Raw genomic sequence first — 24,826 nt, forward strand, 5'->3', positions numbered from 1 at the left:
TTTTGTGTATGCATTGATATGTGCCTTTTTAAAAATGTATGTAGTTCTGTCCTTGAGCTGTTCTTGTCTTGATGTTTCTGTATTATGTTTTGTGTGGAACCCCAGGAAGAGTAGCTGCTGCTTTTGCAACAGCAAATGGGGATCCTAATAAAATACCCCCAAAATACCTACACTTGATATATAGCATCTATGGACCAATGTCCCTCAACATTTTCCAGACCTAAAACAATATTGACCAATCAACATTCAGATAGGCGTGACCTGGCACATAAATGCATATAAATCAGACATGGATATTGGTATTGTAACAAAACTTGGTACACATGTTCCAAGCACTGTCAAGAATTAACATATGCAAGCAGATTCAGATCGACCAAACGGTGGCACTATAACGGGCAAATTATATCTCTTGATCTGTTTGATTTGATAGCAATAGACATATTTCACTTTACATCTGGGAAGAAGAGCTCTTAGAGATTATACATATGCCTTGTTGACAGGAAACATTTTATTGGGGTAGCGGCTATATTGTGGTTGGGTTATTTTCCGTTGCCAGAACGATACACAACTCAGGGAGTCCAACCAATACACAGTCTCTCAATGTTGTTTCCCAAAGCTAACTTAGCGCTATCAGTCAGGCTAGCTGTCCTCTACTTTAACTACTGGCTTAGAGGTATCAGTCAGGCTTGCTGTCCTCTACTTTACCTACTGGCTTAGAGGTATCAGTCAGGTTAGCTGTCCTCTACTTTACCTACTGGCTTAGAGGTATCAGGCAGGCTAGCTGTCCCCTACTTTACCTACTGGCTTAGAGGTATCAGTCAGGCTTGCTGTCCTCTACTTTACCTACTGACTTAGAGGTATCAGTCAGGTTAGCTGTCCTCTACTCTACCTACTGGCTTAGAGGTATCAGGCAGGCTAGCTGTCCTCTACTTTATCTACTGACTTAGAGGTATCAGGCAGGTTAGCTTTCCTCTACTTTACCTACTGGCTTAAAGGTATCAGTCAGGTTAGCTTTTAAAAAAGCTTTTTAGTCAATGGTATGATAAGCCAACAACTGTCTATCTCATATCAGGATGTTGTGTCTCCAGTACTGATGTTATGTGTCCACTGCAACGCTTTAGACTCACAAAGACAGAGCTGCATCATCGTCCATTTCACAGTTAGGCAATATTCAGGCAGACAATTCTAAGAACAACCTATAATGCAGTGGGAAATCAGACGACACATAAAGGAAAGTTATTCTGATAGATGAGAGAGCGTCATGCATTTCCTCTGAACTTCTCTGCTGTGTGGGTGGGGTCCCTGTATTATTGGTTGTTCTTAGAATTGCGTTTGCCTGAATATTGCCCAACTGTGGTTTTGATGATAATGTAGCTCTGTCTTTGTGCATCGTAAGTGTTGAAGCAATGAATCAGTACCAATCTACAACTCTATCAACGAATCAGTACCAATCCATCACTCTATCAATGAATCAGTACCAATCTATCACTCTATCAATGAATCAGTACCAATCTATCACTCTATCAATGAATCAGTACCAATCTATCACTCTATCAATGAATCAGTACCAATCCATCACTCTATCAATGAATCAGTACCGATCTATCAATGAATCAGTACCGATCTATCAATGAATCAGTACCAATCCATCACTCAATCAATGAATCACTACCAATCTATCACTCTATCAATGAATCAGTACCAATCCATCACTCTATCAATGAATCAGTACCTATCTATCACTCTATCCGTTGAAGCAAATGCTCTGGTGTTAATCATCCTGTGTTATTGGCTTTGCTTTAGCCATATAGACTCATAACAAACAAATGAGAAGATGGTTGATAGTCCTGAAGTTTCCATTGCTGTTGTCCTACATTTCACATTTCACTAGCTGTAGGTCTATAGGTTCCAGTAGGATAGTAGACCTAGCTGGTCTATAGGTTCCAGTAGGATAGTAGACCTAGCTGTAGGTCTATAGGTTCCAGTAGGATAGTAGACCTAGCTGTAGGTCTATAGGTTCCAGTAGGATAGTAGACCTAGCTGTAGGTCTATAGGTTCCAGTAGGATAGTAGACCTAGCTGGTCGATAGGTTCCAGTAGGATAGTAGACCTAGCTGGTCTATAGGTTCCAGTAGGATAGTAGACCTAGCTGGTCTATAGGTTCCAGTAGGATAGTAGACCTAGCTGGTCTATAGGTTCCAGTAGGATAGTAGACCTAGCTGGTCTACAGGTTCCAGTAGGATAGTAGACCTAGCTGGTCTATAGGATTCATGAGGATAGTAGACCTAGCTGTAGGTCTATTGGTTCCAGTAGGATAGTAGACCTAGCTGTAGGTCTATAGGTTCCAGTAGGATAGTAGACCTAGCTGGTCTATAGGTTCCAGTAGGATAGTAGACCTAGCTGTAGGTCTATAGATTCCAGTAGGATAGTAGACCTAGCTGTAGGTCTATAGGTTCCAGTAGGATAGTAGACCTAGCTGACGGTCTCTAGCTTCCAGTAGGATAGTAGACCTAGCTGTAGGTCTATAGGTTCCAGTAGGATAGTAGACCTAGCTGTAGGTCTATAGGTTCCAGTAGGATAGTAGACCTAGCTGTAGGTCTATAGGTTCCAGTAGGATAGTAGACCTAGCTGTAGGTCTATAGGTTCCAGTAGGATAGTAGACCTAGCTGGTCTATAGGTTCCAGTAGGATAGTAGACCTAGCTGGTCTATAGGTTCCAGTAGGATAGTAGACCTAGCTGTAGGTCTATAGGTTGCAGTAGGATAGTAGACCTAGCTGGTCTATAGGTTCCAGTAGGATAGTAGACCTAGCTGTAGGTCTATAGGTTCCAGTAGGATAGTAGACCTAGCTGTAGGTCGATAGGTTCCAGTAGGATAGTAGACCTAGCTGTAGGTCTATAGGTTCCAGTAGGATAGTAGACCTAGCTGTAGGTCTATAGGTTTCAGTAGGATAGTAGACCTAGCTGGTCTTTGTCCTCCTTAGCACTCAGCCAGTTGCTTCCTGTGTTCTGGTGAATCACGTCCCCTCTGTTCTTCCCGTATTCGAGGGTGCAGGGTGGTGGAGGCCATAGCTCCCTGGGGCCCCATGGTACCACTTCTTCTTTCTCAAACACACACACCCTTCTCTTTCTGTGTGCTCAAGGATGAATCAGAGCTGTCCGCAAGAAATGTTTTAATAACAGACTAGTTTCACTCCCTGGGGTCAGGGTCAAGTGTGTGTTCCTTAAAGAGTGGTAATTATTAAACAGACAGCTAGCCGTTAGCCAGGTATAGTCTGACAGCTAGCCGTTATCCAGGTATAGTCTGACAGCTAGCCGTTAGCCAGGTAGTCTGACAGCTAGCCGTTAGCCAGGTATAGTCTGACAGCTAGCTGTTAGCCAGGTATAGTCTGACAGCTAGCCGTTAGCCAGGTACAGTCTCACAGCTAGCCGTTAGCCAGGTATAGTCTGACAGCTAGTCGTTACCCAGGTATAGTCTGACAGCTAGCCGTTAGCCAGTTATAGTCTGACAGCTAGCCGTTAGCCAGGTATAGTCTGACAGCTAGCCGTTAGCCAGTTATAGTCTGACAGCTAGCCGTTAGCCAGGTATAGTCTCACGGCTAGCCGTTAGCCAGGTATAGTCTGACAGCTAGCCGTTAGCCAGGTATAGTCTGACAGCCAGCCATTAGCTAGGTAGTCTGACAGCTAGCCATTAGCCAGGTAGTCTGACAGCTAGCCATTAGCCAGGTAGTCTGACAGCTAGCCGTTAGCCAGGTATAGGAAGCGTCCCAAAGCATCCCAAATGGCACCTTATTATTCACTATATAGAGTGCCATTTGGGATGCTCCTATTGTGCTGGTTATTGTAGCTAATGAGATGACACGTAGGCTTACTTTACATTGTTGTAATAACCATTTAACCTGTTGGGATGAACAGACATTGGTTAGTGATTTACATCCTCAATGGCACCCTATTCCCTTTGTAGTGCACTACTTTTAACCAGGGCCCTTTGTAGTGCACTACTTTTAACCAGGGCCCTTTGTAGTGCACTACTTTTAACCAGGGCCCTTTGTAGTGCACTACTTTTAACCAGGGCCCTTTGTAGTGCACTACTTTTAACCAGGGCCCTTTGTAGTGCACTACTTTTCACCAGGGCCCTTTGTAGTGCACTACTTTTCACCAGGGCCCACAGGGTTCTATATCGGAATAGGATGCCATTCGGGGCCCAGAAATTGACTATTGACTCATGACTTGTGGTATATATTATTTTCAACACCACAGTGTTTTCAGCGAATCGTAAACCCTGACATAGTGAGTAAATGTTGGCTGATCGAGGGTGTCAGTGCACCTCCCATTCACCAGAAAAGTGTTGAAATGTCACAACAACATCCATTGATAGAGAAGAAAAAAAGATGTCATGTGACAGAGGACTTCATGGTTATTAAATAGCAGACCCAGTCGTACAGAACACTCCACTCTGCTGTAGGAGGTCTGTATGTCAGGCACAACCCTACTGGGACCATGACAACCATCATAATAACTGTACTGATGCTCTTCATTCAAACCACCCTGGGGGCTCCTGAAACAGGTATGTTGTTTATCTCATTGGTTATTAGGTTAAACCTGAAACAGGTATGTTGTTTATCTCATTGGTTATTAGGTTACACCTGAAACAGGTATGTTGTTTATCTCGTTGGTTATTAGGTTACACCTGAAACAGGTATGTTGTTTATCTCATTGGTTATTAGGTTACACCTGAAACAGGTATGTTGTTTATCTCGTTGGTTATTAGGTTACACCTGAAACAGGTATGTTGTCCATCAATCAAATGTATTTATAAAGCCCTTTTTAATCAGCCAATGTCACAAAGTACTATACAGAAATCCAGCCTAAAACCCCAAACTGCAAGCAGTGCAGATGTAGAAGCACGGTGGCTAGGAAAAACTCCCTAGAAAGGCAGGAACCTAGGAAGAAACCTAGAGAGGGACCAGGCTCTGAGGGGTGGCCAGTCCTCTTCTGGCTGTGCCAGGTTGAGATTATAACAGAACATGGCCAAGATGTTCAAACGTTCATAGATGACCAGCAGGGTGAAATAATAATAATCACAGTGGTTGTCGAGGGTGCAACAGGTCAGCACCTCAGGATTCAGAGTTAGATACAGCAGGTGCGGTAGAGAGAGGGAGTCAAAAACAGCAGGTCTGGGACAGGTAGCACATCCGGTGACCAGGTCAAGGTTCCATAGCTGCAGGCAGAACAGTTGAAATTGGAGCAGCAGCAGCACCAGGTGGACTGGGGACAGCAAGGAGTCAGTGACTCAACCCACTCAAGTGATGCACCCCTCCTAGGGACAGCATGGAAGAACACTAGTAAGCCAGTGAGTCAGCCCCCGTAATAGGGTCAGAGGCAAATAATCCCAGTGGAGAGAGGGGAACCAGCCAGGCAGAGACAAGGGCGGTTCGTCGCTCCAGTGCCTTTCCATTCACCTTCATATCCCTGGGCCAGACTACACTCAGTCATAGGACCTACTGAAGAGATGACCAAATCGGAGAGATAGGTAGGAGCAAGCCCATTAATGCTTTGTAAGTTAACAGTTAAACCTTTAAATCTGCCTTAACAGGAAGCCAGTGTAGAGAGGCTAGCACTGGAGTAATATGATCAAATTTGGGGGTTCTAGTCAAGATTCTAGCAGCCATATTTAGCACTAACTGAAGTTTATTTAGTACTTTATCCCGGTAGCCGGACAGTAGAACATTCCAGTAATCTAGAAGTGTCAAAAGCATGGATACATTTTTCTGCATCATTTTTGGACAAAAAGTTTCTGAGTTTTGCCAAGTCCTTAACAATTACAAGCATAGCGAGTGGGCTCCCGAGTGGCGCAGCGTTCACAGGCACTAGATCTTAGTGCAAGAGGCATCACTACAGTCCCTGGTTCAAATCCAGGCCGTAATTGGGAGTCCCTGTCACGCCCTGACCAGGTGAACTCTGCTTTTTGGTCAGGGTGTGGCATTTCTATGGTTTATTTTCTATGTTTTGGTTATAGCCTTTCTTTGTGTTTTATTTCTATGTTGGGCTCGGGGGTGATTTCCCAATCAGACAGCTGTCGCTTGTTATGTCTGATTGGGAATCACATTTAAGTTCCTTTTCCCCCACGATGTTTGTGGGTTGTTGTCTCTTTGTTTTGAGCACGTAACGTATCGACAGTTTTCTTGATTTTGTGTACATGTTTAATTCCAGTGTGTTCAATAAACATGTGTTCGCTCCCAGCTGCGTTTTGGTCCGCTTCCTCGTCACCAGGCGACGATCGTTACAGAACAACCCACCAAACCAGGACCAAGCAGCAGAGGAACGAGGAGTTGAGGAAACTCGAGAGGCCTCCCCAATATTTTTTTTTGGGGGGGCACAAGGGGAGTTTTGCGGGGCAAGTTGGGAGCCCCAGGCCAAATCCCCGGACTGTTTCTGGGAGGCCAGTTAATGGACAGGGCTTACGCTTCGGGGTAATGGGTGTTATGGCGAGGCCAAGTGTTTTTAGGCCAGTACGCGCTATACCAGCGCCCTGCAGTTACCAGGGGGTAGTAGGCATTCAGCCAGAAAGGGCGATGCCAGGGTTAAGCTCGAGACCGCCAGTAAGCCTCTGAGAATCTGTTCTTAAATGACTTGCCTTGTTAAATAAAAAAAATACAATTAAAATACCCATAACATGAAGCAGCCACCACTATGATTGAAATATGAAGAGTAGTACTCAGTGATGTGTTGTGTTGGATTCGCCCCAAACATAACACTTTGTATTCAGGAGAAAACATTTATTTCTTTGCCACATATTTTGCAATATTACTTTAGTGCCTGCAAATAGGATGCATGTTTTGAAATATTTTATTCTCTGCGGGCTTCCTTATTTTCACTCTGTCATTTAGGTTAGTATTGTGTAGTAACTACAATGTTGTTGATCCATCCTCAGTTTTCTCCTATAACAGCCATTAAACTCTGTAACTGTTTTCAAGTCACCATTCAGCTCACGGTGAAATCCCTGAGCGGTTTCCTTCCTCTCCGGCAACTGAGTTAGGAAGGACTCCTGTATCTTTGTAGTGACTGGGTGTATTGATACACCATCCAAAGTGTAATTAATAACTTCACCATGCTCAAAGGGATATTCAATGTCTGCTTTTTTTTTACCCATCTACCAATAGGTGTCCTTATTTGCGAGGCATTGGAAAACCTCCCTGGTCTTTGTGGTTAAATTTGTGCTTTAAATGTACAACTAGACTGAGGGACCTTATAGACAATTGTATTGTATATGTGGGCAGTGACGTGTATTCATGGATGCCAAGGGAAGCCACGCTTCCCCAAATAATTTACCAATAAAAAATACATTATTTTATCATTTTTATCTTGGAGCCTGGATGTAACCTCGTAAGCTGATGTTAACTAGCTAGCTAACTTAGCTTGTTCATTGTTGTGCAACACACACACACACACACACACACACACACAGAGAAATCAGTCCCAAGGAATTGCCACATGATTTTTACCAACATTGAATGGACTAAATTGTTTTTGGTATCTTTTAAGTTGGCTTTCAGGATCTGCTCTGAACAAGTCTAAATCTGGAGTGTCTTAACAAAACAAAAAACAAAATATTTAGTCTGACTTCATCCAGTGTCCAGAAAAATGGATTTCCACCATATGCAAATATGCACATATTTATTGAGAATGCCTAATTTGCATATGTTAATAGCATACTGCAGATTTTCTTTATACTTAAAAGTAGTAGATTTGTGTTTACATTCAACTGGTAAAAGTTGATTGTGATATTGATTAAGGAAAAATAATATCCTATGAGGGTGTGGTGCCTGGCCTTAATAGGATTTATGTAGCTCTATGACAGTGTCATGTAGCCCTATGACAGTGTTTTATATAGCTCTATAACAGTGTTATATAGCTCTATGACAGTGTTATATAGCTCTATGACAGTCTTATGTAGCCCTACGACTGTTAAAAAGTCCTCATGAAAGAGGGTTCAATTAAAGTGTTCAAATGTTTGCCTATTATGTCAATGCTGGTTTGTGATTGTTGTAATTTTTGTTTGTAGACGGTCCCTTCAATCTCTTCAATGCTGGTTAGTGATTGTTGTAATTTTTCTTTGTAGACGGTCCCTTCAATCTCTTCAATGCTGGTTAGTGATTGTTGTAATTTTTGTTTGTAGACGGTCCCTTCAATCTCTTCAATGCTGGTTAGTGATTGTTGTAATTTTTCTTTGTAGACGGTCCCTTCAATCTCTTCAATGCAGCAAGTGGCAATAGACAGGAGCTGGCACGCTGGGTGTCAGAGGGACGTCTCTACTACACCAACATTAGGAAGTGTGCTGGGGTTTCTGGGAAGACAGAGGGTAGTACCCTGGTGAATTCTGACTGTGATGAGAAGAGCCACCTTCAGCAGTGGGAGTGTAGTAACAACACACTGCTCACCCTGAAAGGACAGACTCTGTACCTCCACGTCAACGACAACAATGATCTGGTGCTGTCCAGAGACACGGGGCCTCGGAGTCGCTGGATCATCTCTGGTACAACGGACGGCCCCTGCTCAAGGACCCACAGAGGTACGGGATTACAATCACAAGGTTCTCATTGTTTAGGATTGTAAAATGGATTTTGGACAAAATGGACCAAGTCTCAACACACTTCAAAAGAAGCAGGTTACATATAACTACATCAGACAGTATATTTTATACTTTACAGCTTACATATAACTACATCAGACAGTATATTTTATACTTTACAGGTTACATATAACTACATCAGACAGTATATTTTATACTTTACAGGTCACATTTAATTACATCAGACAGTATATTTTATATTTTACAGGTTACATATAACTACATCAGACAGTATATTTTATATTTTACAGGTTACATATAACTACATCAGACAGTATATTTTATATTTTACAGGTTACATATAACTACATCAGACAGTATATTTTATATTTTACAGGTTACATATAACTACATCAGACAGTATATTTTACAAGTTACATATAACTACATAAGACAGTATATTTGATATTTTACAGGTTACATATAACTACATCAGACAGTATATTTTACAAGTTACATATAACTACATAAGACAGTATATTTGATATTTTACAGGTTACATATAACTACATCAGACAGTATATTTTATACTTTACAGGTTACATATAACTACATCAGACAGTATATTTTACAGGTTACATATAACTACATCAGACAGTATATTTTATATTTTACAGGTTACTTATAACTACATCAGACAGTATATTTTACAGGTTACATATAACTACATCAGACAGTATATTTTACAGGTTACATATAACTACATCAGACAGTACATTTTATATTTTACAGGTTACATATAATTACATCAGACAGTAAATTTTATATTTTACAGGTTACATATAACTACATCAGACAGTAAATTTTATATTTTACAGGTTACATATAACTACATCAGACAGTATACTTTACAGGTTACATATAACTACATCAGACAGTATATTTTATACTTTACAGGTTACATATAACTACATCAGACAGTATATTTTACAGGTTACATATAACTACATCAGACAGTATATGTTACACTTTACAGGTTACATATAACTACATCAGACAGTATATTTTATACTTTACAGGTTACATATAACTACATCAGACAGTATATTTTATATTTTACAGGTTACATATAACTACATCAGACAGTATATTTTATACTTTACAGATTACATATAACTGCATCAGACAGTATATTTTATACTTTACAGGTTACATATAACTACATCAGACAGTATATTTTACAGATTACATATAACTACATCAGACAGTATATTTTACAGGTTACATATAACTACATCAGACAGTATATTTTATACTTTACAGGTTACATATAACTACATCAGACAGTATATTTTACAGGTTACATATAACTACATCAGACAGTATATTTTATACTTTACAGGTTACATATAACTACATCAGACAGTATATTTTATATTTTACAGGTTACATATAACTACATCAGACAGTATATTTTACAGATTACATATAACTACATCAGACAGTATATTTTACACGTTACATATAACTACATCAGACAGTATATTTTATACTTTACAGGTTACATATAACTACATCAGACAGTATATTTTACAGGTTACATATAACTACATCAGACAGTATATTTTATACTTTACAGGTTACATATAACTACATCAGACAGTATATTTTACAGGTTACATATAACTACATCAGACAGTATATTTTATACTTTACAGGTTACATATAACTACATCAGACAGTATATTTTATACTTTACAGGTTACATATAACTACATCAGACAGTACATTTTATTGAAAAAAAAACGTCATTTTTGTCTGTGAATCCACAACGTTCAGTAACACAGGGACACACTCAGAGCCAGAGTCCCATAAGAGTGTTAGTATAGAAGGCCGTGTTCCCCAACAAGGTCACACAGGGAGGCAAGATGGCAGACACACTAATATAGTAAAATCCTTGGGTTCTTATTAAACCCACGTCACACTGAGCTACATACAGTACCCACAGTAACCACTATCCCCTTTTCAGAGCTCTTTACCATTGAAGGAAACGCGTTTGGCCGTCCCTGTGAGTTTCCTTTCCGGTACAAAGACCAATGGTTTGGAGACTGCACCTCGATAGACTCCTCTGTTAGACGGCTTTGGTGTGCCATTGAAACAAACTACCAAGACAATGAATTGTGGGGCGTCTGTCCATCCAAATGTGAGTTTTACATCTGTTACTTACTGTGTGTCAATCTACACAGCTGTTAGATGCTTTTCTCTCTCCCTCTCTCCCTCTCTCTCTCTCTCTCTGTCTCTCTCTCTCTCTCTCTCTCTCTCTCTCTCTCTCTCAATTCAATTCAATTCAATTCAATTCGCTTTATTGGCATGACGTAACAATGTACATATTGCCAAAGCTTACTTTGGATATTTACAATATAAAAATAAATAAAAATGAGAATCAAAAATTGTCAACGGGACAACAGTAACAACAATAACCAACGGTCAATATAACCATACATTCAACAATAACAATAATCATACAGTTGAGGACATGTGCAGGTTTATTGGTCTGTCAGACACTGTCCCTCAACTTATGGCAGGCAGCAATGTAGTGCGCTGCCAACCCACAGCTCTCTGCGTCCTCCCCCAACAGGATGGGTAGCCTATCCTCATCAGAGAGGTCTTTAAAACCTTGAATAAGGATTTCAAATTTGGGGAAATGACACTCTCTAATTGTTTTATATTTTTGACATTTTGTCAGGAAATGCAGCTCCGTCTCAGGTTCTGCTGTTGTGCAGTGGTTGCACAGCCTTTCTTCTACAGGGAGCCAGGTTTTCCTGTGTCTACCCTTCTCAATGGCAAGGCTGTGCTCACTGAGCCTGTACTTTGTCAAGGTTTTTCTAAGGTTTTGATCAGTAACCATGGTCAAATATTTAGCCATAGTGTACTGTCGATTTAGGGCCAGATAGCACTGCATTTTGCTTTGTGTTTGTGCTTGTGTTTCCCAATAAGCAATGTAGTTTTGTTTTGACTGTGTTGTAATTTGGTTTATTCTGATTGATTGGATGTTCTGGTCCTGAGGCTTCAGTGTGTTAGTAGAACAGGTTTGTGAACTCAGCCCCAGGACCAGCTGGATGAGGGGACTCTTTTCTTTGCTCAGCTCTTGGCATTGCAGGGCTTGGTAATGATATGAGAGGGGGTCACTGTATTTTAGATGTTTCCAAAACTTAATTGCTCTTTTTTGAGTTTTTATTATTAGTGGATATTGGCCTAATTCTGCCCTGCATGCATTGTTTGTAGTTTTCCTCTGGACACGTAGGAGAATCTTACAGAACTCTGCATGTAGGGTTTCAATGGGGTGTTTGTCCCATTTGATGAAATCTTGTTTTGCAAGTGGACCCCACACCTCGCTGCCATAAAGTGCAATTGGTTCAATGACATATTCAATTAGTTTTAGCCAAATTTTAATAGGTATTTCAATTTGAATTTGCTTTTTAATGGCGTAGAATGCCCTGCGTGCTTTCTCTCTCAGTTCATTCACTGCCTCATTAAGGTGTCCAGTTGAGCTTATTTTTAAACCTAAGTAATTGTAGTGTGTACAGTACTCTATATATTTTGTACCAATTGAGAACTTTGGTCTAATTCCCTGAGATCTGGATCTTCTCTGGAAAATCATTATTTTAGTCTTTTTGGGGTTTACTGCCAGGGCCCAGGTCTGGCAGTACTGCTCTAGCAGGTCCAGGCTCTGCTGTAGGCCAGGTGCTGTGGGTGACAGCAGGCATAGGTCATCTGCGAAGAGTAGGCATTTAACTTCTGAATTGTGGAGACTAACACCAGGGGCTGAGGATTTTTCTAGAATAGTGGCCAATTCGTTAATGTAAATATTGAAGAGTGCAGGGCTCAGATTGCAACCCTGACGAAGGCCCCGCCCCTGGTTAAAGAATTCTGTCCTTTTCTTACCAATTTTAATGCTGCACGTATTGCCAGTATACATTGATTTAATTATGTCATATGTTTTACCCCCTACACCACTTTCAATAACTTTGTAGAACAGTCCTGTATGCCAAATAGAATCAAATGCTTTTTGGAAGTCGATAAAGCAATTGTATATTTTGGTATTATTTTGGTGGACATGTTTATCTATCAGGGTGTGTAAGGTGTAAATATGATCAGTTGTGCGATGTTTTGGTATAAATCCAATTTGGCTTTTACTCAAGACATTGTGCTTATTAAGGAAGTTTAGAACTCTTACATTGATGATACTACAGAAAACCTTCCCCAGGTTACTGTTCACACAAATGCCTCTGTAATTGTTAGGGTCAAATTTGTCTCCATTCTTAAAGATTGGGGTTATGAGTCCTTGATTCCAGATGTCAGGGAAATAACCTACACTCAGGATCAAATTAAACAATTTTAATATAGCCAATTGAAATTTTGCACTAGTGAGTTTGAGCATTTCATTTAGGATGCCATCAGGTCCGCAGGCTTTTTTAAATTTGAGAGCCTGAAGTTTCTTATAGAGCTCCTGGTCAGTAATTGGGGAGTCCAATGGGTTTTGATTGTCCTTTATAGCTTTTTCTAATCCATTCAACTTCTCATGGATTTGGCGTTGTTCTGCGTTTGTGTCAATTTGAACGGTGTTGTAGAGTGTTTTGAAATGGGTTGTCCATATGTCACCATTTTGTATTGCTAATTCCTCTTGTTTAGATTTTTTTAGTTTTTTCCAATTTTGCCAAAAGTTGTTTGTGTTTATGGACTCCTCAATTAGTGTCAGCTGCTTGCTGTTGTACTGTGCTTTTTTGGTTCTGAGTGTACGTTTATAGAGTTTTAAAGTCTCACAGTAATGAAGGCGTAATTCACCATTATTTGGGTCTCTGTGCTTTTGGTTGGATAGTGTTCTAAGTTTTTTCCTTATAATTTTACAATCTGCATCAAACCAGTTGTCATCTGTGATTTTTTTAGTTTTGTTTTTTATCAATTTCAATTGTGCTTCTTTTGCTGTTTGCCTGAATATATAGTTGATGTTTCGTACTGCTAGATTGATGCCTTCTTTACTGTGAGTGAATGTGGTATCCAGAAAGTTATCTAAGAGTGTTTGGATATTTTGGTTCCAGGTTGCTTTCTGGTATTCTTCTGTGCTGTTTTGGGCCCATCTGTATGAATTTCTGATGTTGTACAGCTTACTGGGCTGTGAATGTGTGGTTGTTTCCAGGTCTGTTCTTTTGAGGAACAACGTAATTTGGCTGTGATCAGACAGAGGTGTTAGTGGCTTGACAGTGAATGAGCTGAGAGAGAAAGGGTCCATGTCTGTGATCATATAGTCTACTGTACTGTGGCCAAGAGGTGAGCAGTAGGTGAATCTCCCCAAAGAGTCCCCCCGTAACCTACCATTGACAAAGTACAGACCCAGGCTTCTACAGAGCTGCAAAAGATCCCTTCCGTTTTTGTTGACGGTGCTGTCACTGTTGTTTCTATGGGGGAGATTAAGATAGTTAGAAACAGTATGGCCTGTAATAAAGCTGTCCCCTCGTGTGCTCGTTAGATCAGGTAGTGTTCCTGTGCGCGCATTTGTGTCCCACAGATGAGCACATTTCCCTGGGCCTGGAAATGGCACGTCTCTTCCTCGAGGGTGGGGAAGATCTCCTCTGAGTAATATGGGGATTCTGAGGGGGGGATATATATTGCGCAAAGGAACACATCTTTTCCTGTCAGTACAAGTTCTTTTTTTAGTTTTAACCAAATGTGGTATTTGCCAATTTTGAGGGGATCAATTAGATTTTGTAGTTCGGATTTGTACCAAATGATCAATCCTCCAGAGTCTCTGCCTCTATTGACAGAGCTGTGTTTCTGTGATGGCACAATGACCTCTCTGTAGCCTGTGGGACAGTGAGTGACAACGTCAGCCTTACACCATGTCTCCTGCAGAATGATGACGTCAACATCTTTCAGATTTTTGTTGAACTCCAGTGCTAAACTCTTCAGACCAAAGGTTGATGAGTTTAGACCCTGAATGTTCCACATGCTAACTGATAGTGATTTCATGTTGCAAAAAGAAAGAGTAGCAGTCAGAAATACAGTAACGATTAACTAATAACTAATAAGTTGTTAAGAGCGAGATAAACAGGATATCAGCTAACATTTATTCTGTTATTCTGTTAAATATTCCTATTCATTGAACAAGTAAATTCTAGTACAATAGGTGTGTGTGTGTGTGTGTGTGTGTGGTGTGTGTGTGTGTATGCGTCCGTGTGTGTTTAGTGCAGTTTAGTGCAGATGTATTGGAGGAGCTGTTTAATCTCACTTAATCCTACAGGGTTCTCCTGTCCTCTGACGACCTCCGCGTAGCTGCGCTGGTCCTGCTGTTGGGCCCTGTGAGGTGGAGGGGGGCCAGGTCTGGGCTGTGGGACTTCTCTCTCTCTCTCTCTCTCTCTCTCTGTCTCTCTCTCTGTCTCTGTCTCTGTCTCTGTCTCTCTCTCTCTCTCCCTCTCTCTCCTATTCAATTCAATTCAATGGCTTTATTGGCTTGATAAACATATGTTAACGTTGCCAAGGGAAGTGAAATGGATAAAAAGTGAACAGTAAATATTACACACACACAAGTTCCAAAATAATAATGACATTTCAAATGTCATATTATGTCTATATATAGTGTCGTAACGATGTGCAAATAGTTAAAGTAGAAAAGGGAAAATATTTACAATGGTGTTTGTTCTTCACTGGTTGCCCTTTTCTTGTGGCAACAGGTCACAAATCTATTACACCCAGTAGATATTCTTTGTGAGTCTGTGTAATCTGAGGCAATTATGTGTCTCTAATATGGTCATACATTTGGCAGGAGGTTAGGAAGTGCAGCTCAGTTTCCACCTCATTTTGTGGGCAGTGTGCACATAGCCTGTCTTCTCTTGAAAAGCCAGGTCTGCCTACGGCAACCTTTCTCAATAACAAGGCTATGCTCACTGAATCTGTACATCTCTCCCCCATCCCTCTGCAGCTATGGAGCATTGGCATAAGAACCCGGTCACAGGTACATTCTACCAGGTGAACCTCCGCTCTGCCCTGACCTGGCACCAGGCTCGGACCAGCTGCCAACAGCAGGGAGCAGACTTGGCCTCAATCACCGAACCCCACGAGCAGACCTTCGTAGCAGGTAGCGCCACCCGGTGGCCACGCTCACATTCACACGCATCAGGCGTGTCAAACTCAAGCAGTGTGTTTATGTTAAAATAATTGTATATCTTGATGATAATAATCAATACGCCTTGACCAATGCCCAAGGTTTGTAAGACAATGGGTTAAATAATTAGGCAAGGACTCAGCTTTCTGCAAAAGGTTTCTGTAGCTTTATTCAGAGAACGTTCTGAGGTCAGGATAACAAAACAGTCATTATATAGTTCTTGCTTACTTACGCACATGCATTTACACACAAACTGTTGGTGACCTGCATCTCCCCCTTTGACTTCCCACACTGTTTATCACTACCTAGCTCAGCCTGTTCCTCTCCCTCAAGGTTAGAAACCCCTTGAAGTTTTACTCCCTTTACCATCTGGCTCCTGCTCTCTACACTAATTACATACACACATTTCTTTCCCTCTACAGCCTCTACTAGATTTTCTGGGACTAATCGGACTAATCGATCACTACATTGATCATTACATTGATTATTCATTAACCATGCTGTATGACTAATAATTCATCATGGTTTATTGATTCATTTACCTTTATTAGATAATTCTCTTATCAGTTTATTAGTGCACTGTTCATGTACTAGTGTGTTTATTAGTGTACTGTTCATGTACCAGTAGGTTTATTAGTGTACTGTTCATGTACCAGTGTGTTTATTAGTGTACTGTTCATGTACCAGTAGGTTTATTAGTGTACTGTTCATGTACTAGTGTGTTTATTTGTGTACTGTTCATGTACCAGTGTGTTTATTAGTGTACTGTTCATGTACCAGTGTGTTTATTAGTGTACTGTTCATGTACTAGTGTGTTTATTTGTGTACTGTTCATGTACCAGTGTGTTTATTAGTGTACTGTTCATGTACCAGTGTGTTTATTAGTGTACTGTTCATGTACCAGTAGGTTTATTAGTGTACTGTTCATGTACTAGTGTGTTTATTTGTGTACTGTTCATGTACCAGTGTGTTTATTAGTGTACTGTTCATGTACCAGTGTGTTTATTAGTGTACTGTTCATGTACCAGTAGGTTTATTAGTGTACTGTTCATGTACTAGTGTGTTTATTTGTGTACTGTTCATGTACCAGTGTGTTTATTAGTGTACTGTTCATGGACTAGTGTGTTTATTAGTGTACTGTTCATGGACTAATGTGTTTATTTGTGTACTGTGCATGTACCAGTGTGTTTATTAGTGTGCTGTTCATGTACCAGTGTGTTTGTGTGCTGTTCATGTACTAGTGTGTTTATTAGTGTACTGTTCATGGACTAGAGTGTTTATTTGTGTACTGTTCATGTACCAGTGTGTTTATTAGTGCACTGTTCATGTACCAGTGTGTTTGTGTACTGTTCATGTACTAGTGTGTTTATTAGTGTACTGTTCATGGACTAGTGTGTTTATTTGTGTACAGTTCATGTACCAGTGTGTTAATTAGTGTACTGTTCATGTACCAGTGTGTTTATTAGTGTACTGTTCATGTACCAGTGTGTTTATTTGTGTACTGTTCATGTACCAGTGTGTTTGTGTACTGTTCATGTACTAGTGTGTTTATTTGTGTACTGTTCATGTACCAGTGTGTTTATTTGTGTACTGTTCATGTACCAGTGTGTTTGTGTACTGTTCATGTACTAGTGTGTTTATTTGTGTACTGTTCATGTACCAGTGTGTTTGTGTACTGTTCATGTACCAGTGTGTTTATTAGTGTACTGTTCATGTACCAGTGTGTTTGTGTACTGTTCATGTACCAGTGTGTTTATTTGTGTACTGTTCATGTACCAGTGTGTTTATTTGTGTACATGGACTATTTATGTCATATGCAACTTTATCTCCTTGTCTTATACACACACACCACACCTCACACTCACACTCACACACTCACACACTCACACACTCACACACTCACACACACACACAGGCCTGTATGGTAGACAGGGTGCTCCACTGTGGACGGGGCTGAATGCTCTGGAAGAGGACAGTGGGTGGCAGTGGATCAGTGGGAAGCCTCTACGCTACTTCCGCTGGGACTCTGGTGAGTCCTCACCTCCACACTATTCCCTTCATGCTGCACTACGTTGGACCAGGGTCAGTTACTCTATATAGGGGACCAGGGTCAGTTACTCTATATAGGGGACCAGGGTCAGTTACTCTATATAGGGGACCAGGGTCAGTTACTCTATATAGGGGACCAGGGTCAGTTACTCTATATAGGGGACCAGGGTCAGTTACTCTATATAGGGGACCAGGGTCAGTTACTCTATATAGGGGACCAGGGTCAGTTACTCTATATAGGGGACCAGGGTCAGTTACTCTATATAGGGGACCAGGGTCAGTTACTCTATATAGGGGACCAGGGTCAGTTACTCTATATAGGGGACCAGGGTCAGTTACTCTATATAGGGGACCAGGGTCAGTTACACTATATAGGGGACCAGGGTCAGTTACTCTATATAGGGGACCAGGGTCAGTTACTCTATATAGGGGACCAGGGTCAGTTACTCTATATAGGGGATCAGGGTCAGTTACTCTATATAGGGGACCAGGGTCAGTTACTCTATATAGGGGATCAGGGTCAGTTACTCTATATAGGGGACCAGGGTCAGTTACTCTATATAGGAGAAAAGGACCAGGGTCAGTTACACTATATAGGGGACCAGGGTCAGTTACTCTATATAGGGGACCAGGGTCAGATACTCTATATAGGGTACCAGGGTCAGTTACTCTATATAGGGGACCAGGGTCAGTTACTCTATATAGGGGACCAGGGTCAGTTACTCTATATAGGGGACCAGGGTCAGTTACTCTATATAGGGGACCAGGGTCAGTTACTCTATATAGGGGACCAGGGTCAGTTACTCTATATAGGGGACCAGGGTCAGTTACTCTATATTGGGGACCAGGGTCAGTTACACTATATAGGGAAAAGGACCAGGGGCAGTTACTCTATATAGGGGACCAGGGTCAGTTACACTATATAGAGGAAAAGGACCAGGGTCAGTTACTCTATATAGGGGAAAAGGACCAGGGTCAGTTACTCTATATAGGGGACCAGGGTCAGTTACTCTATATAGGGGACCAGGGTCAGTTACTCTATATAGGGGACCAGGGTCAGTTACACTATATAGGAGACCAGGGTTAGTTACTCTATATAGGGGACCAGGGTCAGTTACTCTATATAGGGGACCAGGGTCAGTTACTCTATATAGGGGACCAGGGTCAGTTACTCTATATAGGGGACCAGGGTCAGTTACACTATATAGGGGACCAGGGTCAGTTACTCTATATAGGGGACCAGGGTCAGATACTCTATATAGGGGACAGGGTCAGTTACTCTATATAGGGGATCAGGGTCAGTTACTCTATATAGGGGACCAGGGTCAGTTACTCTATATAGGGGAAAAGGACCAGGGTCAGTTACACTATATAGGGGACCAGGGTCAGTTACTCTATATAGGGGACCAGGGTCAGTTACTCTATATAGGGTACCAGGGTCAGTTACTCTGTATAGGGGACCAGGGTCAGTTACTCTATATAGGGGACCAGGGTCAGTTACACTATATAGGGAACCAGGGTCAGTTACTCTATATAGGGGACCAGGGTCAGTTACTCTATATAGGGGACCAGGGTCAGATACTCTATATGGGGGACCAGGGTCAGTTACTCTATATAGGGGACCAGGGTCAGTTACTCTATATAGGGGACCAGGGTCAGTTACTCTATATAGGGGACCAGGGTCAGTTACTCTATATAGGGGACCAGGGTCAGTTACTCTATATAGGGGACCAGGGTCAGTTACTCTATATTGGGGACCAGGGTCAGTTACTCTATATAGGGGACCAGGGTCAGTTACTCTATATAGGGGACCAGGGTCAGTTACTCTATATTGGGAACCAGGGTCAGTTACACTATATAGGGAAAAGGACCAGGGTCAGTTACTCTATATAGGGGACCAGGGTCAGTTACACTATATAGGGGAAAAGGACCAGGGTCAGTTACTCTATATAGGGGAAAAGGACCAAGGTCAGTTACTCTATATAGGGGAAAAGGACCAGGGTCAGTTACACTATATAGGGGACCAGGGTCAGTTACTCTATATAGGGGACCAGGGTCAGTTACACTATATAGGGGAAAAGGACCAGGGTCAGTTACTCTATATAGGGGAAAAGGACCAGGGTCAGTTACACTATATAGGGGACCAGGGTCAGTTACTCTATATAGGGGACCAGGGTCAGTTACTCTATATAGGGGACCAGGGTCAGTTACTCTATATAGGGGACCAGGGTCAGTTACTCTATATAGGGGACCAGGGTCAGTTACTCTATATAGGGGACCAGGGTCAGTTACTCTATATAGGGGACCAGGGTCAGTTACACTATATAGGGGAAAACGACCAGGGTCAGTTACACTATATAGGGGACCAGGGTCAGTTACTCTATATAAGGGAACAGGGTCAGTTACTCTATATAGGGGACCAGGGTCAGTTACTCTATATAGGGGACCAGGGTCAGTTACTCTATATAGGGGAAAGGGACCAGGGTCAGTTGCTCTATATAGGGGACCAGGGTCAGTTACTCTATATAGGGGAAAGGGACCAGGGTCAGTTACTCTATATAGGGGACCAGGGTCTGTTACTCTATATAGGGGAAAAGGACCAGGGTCAGTTACTCTATACAGGGGACCAGGGTCAGTTACTCTATATAGGGGAAAAGGACCAGGGTCAGTTACTCTATCTAGGGGACCAGGGTCAGTTACACTATATAGGGGACCAGGGTCAGTTACTCTATATAGGGGAAAAGGACCAGGGTCAGTTACTCTATATAGGGGACCAGGGTCAGTTACTCTATATAGGGGAAAAGGACCAGGGTCAGTTACACTATATAGGGGACCAGGGTCAGTTACACTATATAGGGGAAAAGGACCAGGGTCAGTTACTCTATATAGGGGACCAGGGTCAGTTACTCTATATAGGGGAAAAGGACCAGGGTCAGTTACTCTATATAGGGGACCAGGGTCAGTTACTCTATATAGGGGACCAGGGTCAGTTACACTATATAGGGGACCAGGGTCAGTTACTCTATATAGGGGACCAGGGTCAGTTACTCTATATAGGGGACCAGGGTCAGTTACACTATATAGGGGACCAGGGTCAGTTACACTATATAGGGGACCAGGGTCAGTTACTCTATATTGGGGAAAAGGACCAGGGTCAGTTACTCTATATAGTGGACCAGGGTCAGTTACTCTATATAGGGGAAAAGGACCAGGGTCAGTTACTCTATATAAGGGAAAAGGACCAGGGTCAGTTACTCTATATAGGGGACGAGGGTCAGTTACTCTAAATAGGGGACGAGGGTCAGTTACACTATATAGGGGAAATGTACCAGGTTCAGTTACTCTATATAGGGGACCAGGGTCAGTTACTCTATATAGGGGAAAAGGACCAGGGTCAGTTACTCTATATAGGGGACCAGGGTCAGTTACACTATATAGGGGACCAGGTTCAGTTACTCTATATAGGGGACCAGGGTCAGTTACTCTATATAGGGGACCAGGGACTGTTACTCTATATAGGGGACCAGGGTCAGTTACACTATATAGGGGACCAGGGTCAGTTACTCTATATAGGGGACCAGGGTCAGTTACTCTACATAGGGGACGAGGGTCAGTTACTCTATATAGGGGACCAGGGTCAGTTACTCTATATAGGGGACCAGGGACAGTTACTCTATATAGGGGACCAGGTGAACCCTTTGGGATTTTAAATGGGACTCTGGTGAGAACATTAAACATTTGTTAATGTTACTATTTCTGTCTTCAGATGGAGTGACATAGCTGTTAGTCTTCAGATGTAGTGACATAGCTGTTAGTCTTCAGATGTATTGACATAGCTGTTAGTCTTCAGGTGTAGTGACATAGCTGTTAGTCTTCAGATGTAGTGACATAGCTGTTAGTCTTCAGATGTAGTGACATAGCTGTTAGTCTTCAGATGTAGTGACATAGCTGTTAGTCTTCAGATGTAGTGACATAGCTGTTGTTGTTGTTTGTCTGTAGGTCACCCTCTCTCTGATCCTGGTCAGATGTGTGGACTGGTTGACCCAGCTCAGCAGTCCTACTGGCAGAGCTCCTTGTGCTCCAAGAAACATGGCTACATCTGTCAGAAAGACCCACCTACACCCCCCGTTCACCCAGGTAGGTCTGTCAGAAAGACCTCACTACACAATTTTATCCAGTCCAGTCCATTTTAATCCAGTCTAGTTTTCATTTCAATCTTGTACAGTTTGTTTTAATTATGTTCAGTCCATTTTAATCCAGTCTAGTCTCGTCCATTTCAATCTTGTACATTTTGTTTTAATTATGTTCAGTCCATTTTAATCCAATATAGTCCATTTCAATCTTGTACAGTTTGTTTTAATTATGTTCAGTCCATTTTAGTCCAGTCTAGTCTAGTCCATTTCAATCTTGTACAGTTTTTTTTAATTATGTTCAGTCCTTTTTAGTCCAGCTCATTTTTGTATTATTTTGTTTATTATGGGCGGTGTATTTCTTTTATTTCTACAATGTGTTTCCCTGTGTTGGTGATCAACAGAAGAGACAGGTTTCTGCTCCAGTCCGTGGATTCCCTACGCTGCCAGGTGCTTCCTCCTCCAGCGTACTAAGAAGACCTGGACAGAGGCTCAGACGGAATGTCGGAAGGACGGAGGCGACCTGGCCAGCATCCACAACATTGAGCAGCACAGCTTTGTGATGTCACAGCTGGGATATGGTCAGTGAAACACAGATACGCTCACACGTTAGACAGCCAGTGAAAAGGCTAACTCCATCTCTCCCACCTCTCTTCCTCTGTCCCAGCGGCCGCTGACGAGCTGTGGATCGGGATGAACGATGTCAAGACGTCACTACTGTTTGACTGGAGCGACCAATCCGCTGTCACCTTCACCAGGTGGGAGGAAGCCATGCCAATGGGGGGCAACTGTGTCCTGGTCAGGGGAGAGGTATGGTACCATCATCCCCCCTCCACACTGACCCTAACCCTTACACCCCCTAACCATGCCCCTAACCCTAACCCTCACACCCCCTAACCCTAACAACTCCTATTTTTATTTTGTTTAACCTTTATTTAACTAGGTAAGTCAGTTAAAAACAAATTCTTATTTACAATGACGGCCTACCAGGGGCAGAACGAAAGATTTTTACCTTGTCAGCTTGGGGATTCAACCTAGCAGGTCCCGTGTGGCTCAGTTGGTAGAGCATGGTGTTTGCAAGGCCAGGGTTGTGGGTTAGATTCCCACGGGGGACCAGTACGTAAAAACATGTTTTTAATGAAATGTACGCATTCACTGCTGTAAGTCGCTCTGGATAAGAGCGTCTGCTAACCTCTATGGGCTAGCCCATAGACAGCCAGTGGAACAGCGTGGCGCGAAATACAAAAACCTCTATTTTACACAATTTTAAAGATAAGACTCTCGTTATTCTAACCACATTGTCCGATTTCAAAAAGACTTTACAGTGAAAGCAAAACATTAGATTATGTTAGGAGAGTACATAGCCAAAAATAATCACAGCCATTTTCCAAGCAAGTATATATGTCACAAAAACCCAAAACACAGCTAAATGAAGCACTAACCTTTGATGATCTTCATCAGATGACACTCCTAGGACATTATGTTATACAATACATGCATGTTTTGTTCCATCAAGTTCATATTTATATCAAAAAACAGCTTTTTAAATTGGCGTGTGATGTTCAGAAAATGTATTCCCACCGAAAACTTCCGGTGAATTCACTAAATTACGCATCATAAACGTTGACAAAATACATAACAATTATTTTAAGAATTATAGATACAGTTAACCCTAACACCCCCTAACCCTAACACCCCCTAACCCTAACACTCCCTAACCCTCCCTAACCCTAACACTCCCTAACCCTAACACTCCCTAACCCTGTCATCCCCTGGCCCTAACACGCCCTAACCCTGGCCCTAACACCCCCTAACCATAACACCCCCTAACCCTAACACCCCTTAACCATAACACCCCCTAACCCTGGCCCTAACACTCCCTAACCCTGGCCCTAACACTCCCTAAACCTGGCCCTAACACTCCCTAACCCTAACCCAAACTACCCATTCACAACCACACCAACCTCTCCCTCCTTGACGGTGTCCTGTGTGACTGTGTCTGTCTTGCAGCAGGGCAGGTGGGCTACCCAGGTGTGTGAGAACCAGCATGGTTTCATCTGTATGAAGAAATCTACCTCCAAACCCTCAGGGGACCAGGTGGATACTTACCCAGGCTGCAAACCGGTGAGTGGACAGCCAGGGGGAGCAGCTTTCAGCCAGGGGGAGCAGAGTTCAGCCAGGGGGAGCAGAGTTCAGCCAGGGGGAGCAGAGTTCAGCCAGGGGGAGCAGAGTTCAGCCAGGGGGAGCAGAGTTCAGCCAGGGGGAGCAGAGTTCAGCCAGGGAGAGCAGAGTTCAGCCAGCGGGAGCAGAGTTCAGCCAGCGGGAGCAGAGTTCAGCCAGGGGGAGCAGAGGTCATGCTCTATAGCGCTGATGTTCTCCGGAATAGCCACATATATGGCTCTCCGCACCGGAGACTGAGGTTCAAGCCTCGATTCAAGCCTTCCTGATGTCACTCCCACTTCTCCACCTCTGTTTCCAAGTGTCTGAATAAAGTAGAAAAAACATTCTGTAAATGTGCCAGATTTAGTCAGCTAGCTAGTTGTCAACTGTAGTCCCTGGGCAGGTAGATAGATAATCAACATTTACATCAAAAATCTAATCAAATCAAATGTTATTTGTCACGTGCACCGAATACAACAGGTGTAGACAATGAAACGATTAACCAACAATGCAGTTTTAAGAAAAAATAAGTGTTAAGTATTTACTAAATAAACTGAAGTAAACAATAAATAAATAAATAAATACAAATACATTTTTTTAAACGAAAATGAAAAAATAATAATAATAATTTATGAGCAACAATAAAATAAAGTTAATGAGGCTATATACAGGGGGTACTGGTACAGAGTCAAGGTGCGGAGGCACCAGTTAACCTCTCTGGGCTCGGTGGGAGAGTACATAGACGCAAATAATCACACAG

The 24,826-nt window shown here is 42.1% G+C and overlaps 1 protein-coding gene across 2 annotated transcripts in view; it reads left to right on the forward strand.

Annotated features, from left to right (window-relative positions):
- Positions 1-4,139: 4,139 nt before the first annotated feature.
- The window catches only part of LOC115170263 (macrophage mannose receptor 1-like), a 58,159-nt gene continuing 37,472 nt past the window's right edge, over positions 4,140-24,826 (forward strand). For both annotated transcript variants that reach the window (XM_029726674.1, XM_029726675.1), the window contains exons 1-9: positions 4,140-4,563; positions 8,233-8,568; positions 10,598-10,771; positions 15,545-15,700; positions 17,643-17,756; positions 21,776-21,913; positions 22,311-22,487; positions 22,574-22,716; positions 23,917-24,030. In XM_029726674.1, the coding sequence (XP_029582534.1) occupies positions 4,497-4,563; positions 8,233-8,568; positions 10,598-10,771; positions 15,545-15,700; positions 17,643-17,756; positions 21,776-21,913; positions 22,311-22,487; positions 22,574-22,716; positions 23,917-24,030 (1,419 nt within the window). In that variant the 5' untranslated portion in view covers positions 4,140-4,496. The remainder of the gene's footprint in view (positions 4,564-8,232; positions 8,569-10,597; positions 10,772-15,544; positions 15,701-17,642; positions 17,757-21,775; positions 21,914-22,310; positions 22,488-22,573; positions 22,717-23,916; positions 24,031-24,826) is intronic.

This window comes from Salmo trutta, chromosome 31, assembly GCF_901001165.1.
Source record: "Salmo trutta chromosome 31, fSalTru1.1, whole genome shotgun sequence".
In the NCBI taxonomy this organism is placed as follows: domain Eukaryota; kingdom Metazoa; phylum Chordata; class Actinopteri; order Salmoniformes; family Salmonidae; genus Salmo; species Salmo trutta.